Below are 5,369 nucleotides of genomic sequence, written 5' to 3'. Positions count from 1 at the left end.
AACCAATGTCGATCATTCATTAACATTGAATCAAGACATCTAACAATTTATAACTTTCAACATTTATCTTCTTTATTGCTTTATCATACTATTGAAGATATAATAGAATAAAGTGGGCTTATTCATTCTTGATATGTTCATACTTATGACCTACAGTAGTGAGTTTGGCATCTTGTAGATTTTGTTATAATATCTTGGACCAATTGTTTCTCCCTTAATCTTACAATATTTTTGTACTACAAGATTTTTTTTTGTTCCTCTTGCGGCCAAACTCGGTGATGCTCAGGGTTTACTCCAGCTTTGAGCTCAGGAATTACTCAGGGTGGGGTCCGGCACCATAAGGGATGCCAAGAGCCAAACCCTATCAGCAGTTGCCAGGCAAGCGCCATCCCTCTGTGTTATCACTCTAGCCTTGTCTGGGTTGTATGATTGGTTGGCTGGATTTACATTCTGGATCACACCTAGCACTATTCAGGGGAGACTCTTGCTCTGCACTCAGAAATTACTCCTGGGAGTGCTGTGGGGACTATATGAAATGCCGGGATCAAATGGGTCGAGCACGTGCAAGGTAAACTGCCTCCCCGCTCCACTCTCACTCCAGTCCTATGTATGAGATGTTTCAATCAACCTGTGCTCATTTGTCATTTGGTAATCTGACTTGTTTTGCCCAATCTTAAGTCAATATGTTCATTTGATTCCTAAAGTGAAAAAATTTTAGCTTGTTTGTGAATTCCCTAAAGGCTTACACTTTTTGCCTTATGTTCCTTTTTGCTTTTAGGCCACAGGACTGTGCTCAAGACTTACTCCTGGCTCTGTTCTCAGAGATCCGTCCTGCTGGGGCTCAGGGGACATGTGGTACCTGGGATAGAATCCAGGACAGCAAGGCAAGTATCCTCACGCTGTGCTATTGCTCCAAGCCTTTCGTATGCTTTTTGGAAAACACTGTTAATTACTTACATGCATATTTTTTACTTCATCTAATAATTGACTGAAAAAAATTCTTCTTTAAATAATTCTGTGCTCATTTCACTCATGACTGTCCCTACTTTGGAAATCTTGTACAAGCTTTGCTTCTAGCCCGCTGAAAAATTACATCAACCCAAAGGAAAAAGATGAGTTTATTCCCATTCCTAATGACAATTTTTTTCTTTCTTTGCCACTTGTGTTGATGCTCAGGGGTTTCTCCTGGTGCTGCACTCAGGATTTACTCCTTGCAGTGCCCAGGGAACCATGTGGGATCCCGGAGATTATACCCAAGCTGGCCTCGTGCAAAGCAAATGCCTAGTCACTGAACTATGGCTTTAATCCCGATAAGAAATATCAACATTGTGAGCAGAATATGAATGTGGTGAAGCAAGTCAGAACCAGAGTTAGAAGTGACAATAAATGAATGTCAGAGGGTGACGGGGGTGGGTACTGAAGATGGCTTTCCTGAGCATCACACCACCAAAATGGAGCGGGAGTTGGGTTAGGCAGTGCCACAGAGAGTCAGGATCTATGGAGGGATGACAGTGATTCAGGTTCAGTTAACTTGTCTGTAGGGAAAGCGACAGAGGTTGGGGGTGGATGAGTTGTGTTTCAAAATGAGTGACTGAGTATCAACTGGAAGTAGGCTTGGGATCAAAAGGAACATTTCAATCCTCAGGGGTATATTTAAGGGGCAGAAAGGAGAGAGAATCACACATACAACAGGTTTGTGTGTGTGTTGCATGTGGGTTTTTAATTGAATCACTGTGAGATAAAGTCACAAGCTTTCTAGATGGAATTACAGTCATTCAATACACACATTCCTGAAACAGTGTGCATTTCCCACCACTGATATCCCTAGTCTTACTCCTCTGTCTCTGTCTCTGTCTCTGCCTCTGTCTCTTTCTATGTCTTTCTCTCACTCTCTCTGTCTCTCTCCTTTTGAGCATTACAATTTTCAATTCACATACTGAGAGTTCATCCTGTTCGGCCCTTTACCCACTTTCAGCACACATCTCCCACCCAGAGCAATCTGTTCCAACCATCATTGTCATAATTCTTCCTTCTCTACCCCAATTGCCTTCTCCTCCAGCCCGGAAACAGGCTTCTAACCATGGACCAAACGTCCTGGCCCTTGTTTCTACTGTCCGTGGTTGTTAAACTTACACTGTGTTTTTTTTTTTAATCCCACAAATGAGTGCAGTTGTCCTACGTGTGTCCCTTTCCCTTTGACTTTTTTCATTCTGCATGATACTCTCCATGTCGATCCATTTATAAGCAAATTTCATAGTATCCTTTGTTCTAACAGCTTTATGAAATGTAGGCCACTTCAGGCTCATGATCCTTCTCTAGCCTGAATTCCGGTTGTCACACAAAGGGAAAATTGGACCCGCAGAATTGGCCTGAGATTTCCTCCTTTGGGTTATTTTTTTTGAGGCACCACACCAGGCAAAGCTCAGTGCTTACTCTTGTTCTGCACTCAGAAATCATTCCCAGCAGTGCATGGGGCACCATATGGGATGCGGGGAATGAACCCACGTTGCCCACATGCAAGGCAAATGATCTACCCCAGGAAAGCGTTCTTGGGAAGCTGTGACTAATGGTAGAGAAAACGATGAAGGTAATATCCAGGACAAATATTAAGACCTTCACTGAAACAATCTACGTATGAATTCATGGAAACTCCAAGAGACCCAGGTCAGAATGGTGAGATGTGTGAAATTCACCCCCTAAAGGAACCCTATGATCGGGATATTAAGAAAAACAAGTTTAGACCAGAGGGAAGCAGACAGACATGTCTAGGACATAATAGATTAGCAAATTGTCACTGAATCTATCTTGTAAGGATGCTGCTGATTGGCCATTTGCAATATCTGGGTCTCTGTCTTCATGCACCCCTTATCGTGCCGTGTCTACTCACAGTGATGAACATGTCTGTCAAATTCAATGGTGGCTCACTTGAGGGGAACCATCAGGCAGGAGCAATATGGGTGGAAAATGGCGTGTCTGTGTGATCCCTGTTTGAGTGACCCTAAAACTTGGATAGTCCTGAGTTATTTGGCACATTATCTGTGACCAGATTTGCAGATGACATTTTCAGAAGAGAAATCTAAAGAATCGGATAATCCTGGGATACTCTAAGCCAGGATCAGGAGAGAGACCAGAATGATGAGATGTAAAATGTTGATCCAATAATAGGATTGAAAAGATTGTACGGGGGCTGGAGCGATAGTATATATGGGAGGGCATTTTCCGTGCTCATGGCACACCAGGATTCAATCTCCAGCACCGTATAGTGTCCCCAGAGAACCTCCTGGAGTAATTCCTGAGTGCAGAGCCAGAAGTCACTCCTGACCCAGCACCATGACTAATAAACTCAAAGGCAAAACAGATGACTTAAATGATTTTAAGTTTCTGGACCATATTCCCAATTACGGAAATGCATTAACGTTGTCAAGTTAAAAATAATCAATTTAAGTCTCGTATGACTAAAACATATAATATGTTATCGTTTCAAAATGTTCAACAGGATACAAAGCGAACTTCTCTGAAAACAGTCAACTGAAATCATCCAATAAAAATGGAAAAAATAGGTGTGTAGAGACAGTAGAGGAGGGAAGGCACTTGTTTTACACATGGCTGATCCCCGACATTCCATAAGGTCCCTCAAGCACCACCTAGAATAATTCCTGAGGGCAGAGCCAGGAGTAAGCCCTGAGCATCGCTGGGCGTGACCCCAAAATCAAAAACCAAAAATATGGTATCAATAAATCCTGCTTGGTGATATCGAGAACCCTCAAAAAAATCTCTATGAACTAATTCTTCATTTTCTGAAAAAATGACAGTGCATTTGCAGAGTCCATTGACGTCAAGTGTAAGTCACATTCACACCAGCATGTCGTGACATTTCTCTCGGGTTCACGTGACAACAAATCTGTTATTTGTACTTTATGCAGGTCTTTATTCAATGTACCACGAAGCGATGGACACAATAGTTCTACAAGATATGATTTTGGGAGTATCATTTTTCTTCCAATTCATATTTGGTTTTACTGGAAATTCGCTATTGCTCTCGATATACGTGAACATCTTTCTGCAAAGAGCAAAGCCAATAGATTGGATATTTACCCACTTAACTTTAGCCAACCTGATGACAGTTTTATTTGCTGGGATTCCGGAATTAATATTTTTCTTTGGAATCAGAAATTTTCTGAACGACACTGGTTGTAAGGCCGTTTTGTTCTTGTCCAGAGTGGGCCGGGGTCTTTCCCTCTGTACCACATCTTTCCTCAGTGTGTTCCAAGCCATCGTGATCACCAACAACCATGCTCAGTGGGCGTGGCTCAAATCAAACATCCACACGTGCATTTCTTCTGCCTTCCTCTTCTTCTGGATACTCAACATGCTCATCTGTAGCCAGGTCATCATTTCCATGAAAGCCCCATTCAACACTACTGGAGTGGGACTAGTTTATAACCAAAAATACTGTATGGCACATGACACAGGGACTCTGGTGGTGTCTGGAATTCTTGGAGGAATGATTTTAAGAGACTTCCTGTGTGTGTCCCTCATGATCTGGACCAGCGTGCACATGGTAAAGTTCCTGTTCAACCATCGCAAGAATGTCCAGCACATCCTTAGGCACAGTCTCTGCCCACCATCCTCTCCAGAGATCAAGGCCACCCACACCATCTTGGTCCAAGTGAGCTGTTTTGGCTTTTTTTACGGGTTCAACTGCTGCCTTACCATTTATATAGTATACAAACGTGAGGTACAAGTGTTAGGAAACATCACTGTTTTTCTCTCTTCCTGCTATTCAGTGATCTGTCCTTTCTTGCTGATAAGAAACCACAGAGGCCCCTTTCTGAACTGCACCTTCTTAAAAAGGAGGAAATCTTCTCCACAAACCACTGCCTTCAGAGACTTGAATACTCTCACACCATCTCTGACACAAAGTGCTCAGGACAGGAAACGTTAACTGATGTGGGGCTGGAGAGACAGGCTGGAGCACTTGTGTAAGGCACTTGCCTTGCACAGGATCTGCAGCTTGCTAGGAGGGATTTCTGAGCACAGAGCCAGGAGTGCGCCCTGAGCGTCACCAGGTATGACCAGGATGGAAAAGGAAAGTGGAAAGCTGAGACTGAGAGATGTAAAATGAAAGAAAATAACCTCTTAAATGGACATGTCTCCACCTCCACAGCTGACTGTACATACTAGATCAATGAACAGCGAGATGCAATCAAAAACATCATGGAATGACTCACCTATAGAAGGTTCACATCTGACTGTGCCTTCCAACCAGGTTGGCTGCATGCCAGACAAGCACATTACCCTCTATTACGATCGCTCTATGGTCCCCTTTATTTCATTTATATAATAATTTTAAGTATTCATCCCTGAGA

The 5,369-nt window shown here is 42.8% G+C and overlaps 1 protein-coding gene across 1 annotated transcript; it reads left to right on the top strand.

The window, feature by feature from the left end:
* Nucleotides 1–3,949: 3,949 nt before the first annotated feature.
* LOC130022285 (olfactory receptor class A-like protein 1) lies at nucleotides 3,950–4,945 on the top strand. Its single transcript, XM_056113032.1, has one exon. It carries the CDS (start codon nucleotides 3,950–3,952, stop codon nucleotides 4,943–4,945), a length of 996 nt encoding a protein of 331 aa, XP_055969007.1.
* The last annotated feature ends 424 nt before the right edge of the window (nucleotides 4,946–5,369 follow it).

This window comes from Sorex fumeus, unplaced genomic scaffold, assembly GCF_029834395.1.
Source record: "Sorex fumeus unplaced genomic scaffold, SorFum_2.1 ptg000019l, whole genome shotgun sequence".
Taxonomy (NCBI): Eukaryota; Metazoa; Chordata; class Mammalia; order Eulipotyphla; family Soricidae; genus Sorex; species Sorex fumeus.
This window is presented reverse-complemented; position numbering and strand designations above follow the sequence as displayed.

Bases quoted from the DNA above. Each gene is read 5' to 3' on its own strand.
- LOC130022285 (XM_056113032.1), top strand. From the start codon at position 3,950: ATGGACACAATAGTTCTACAAGATATGATTTTGGGAGTATCATTTTTC.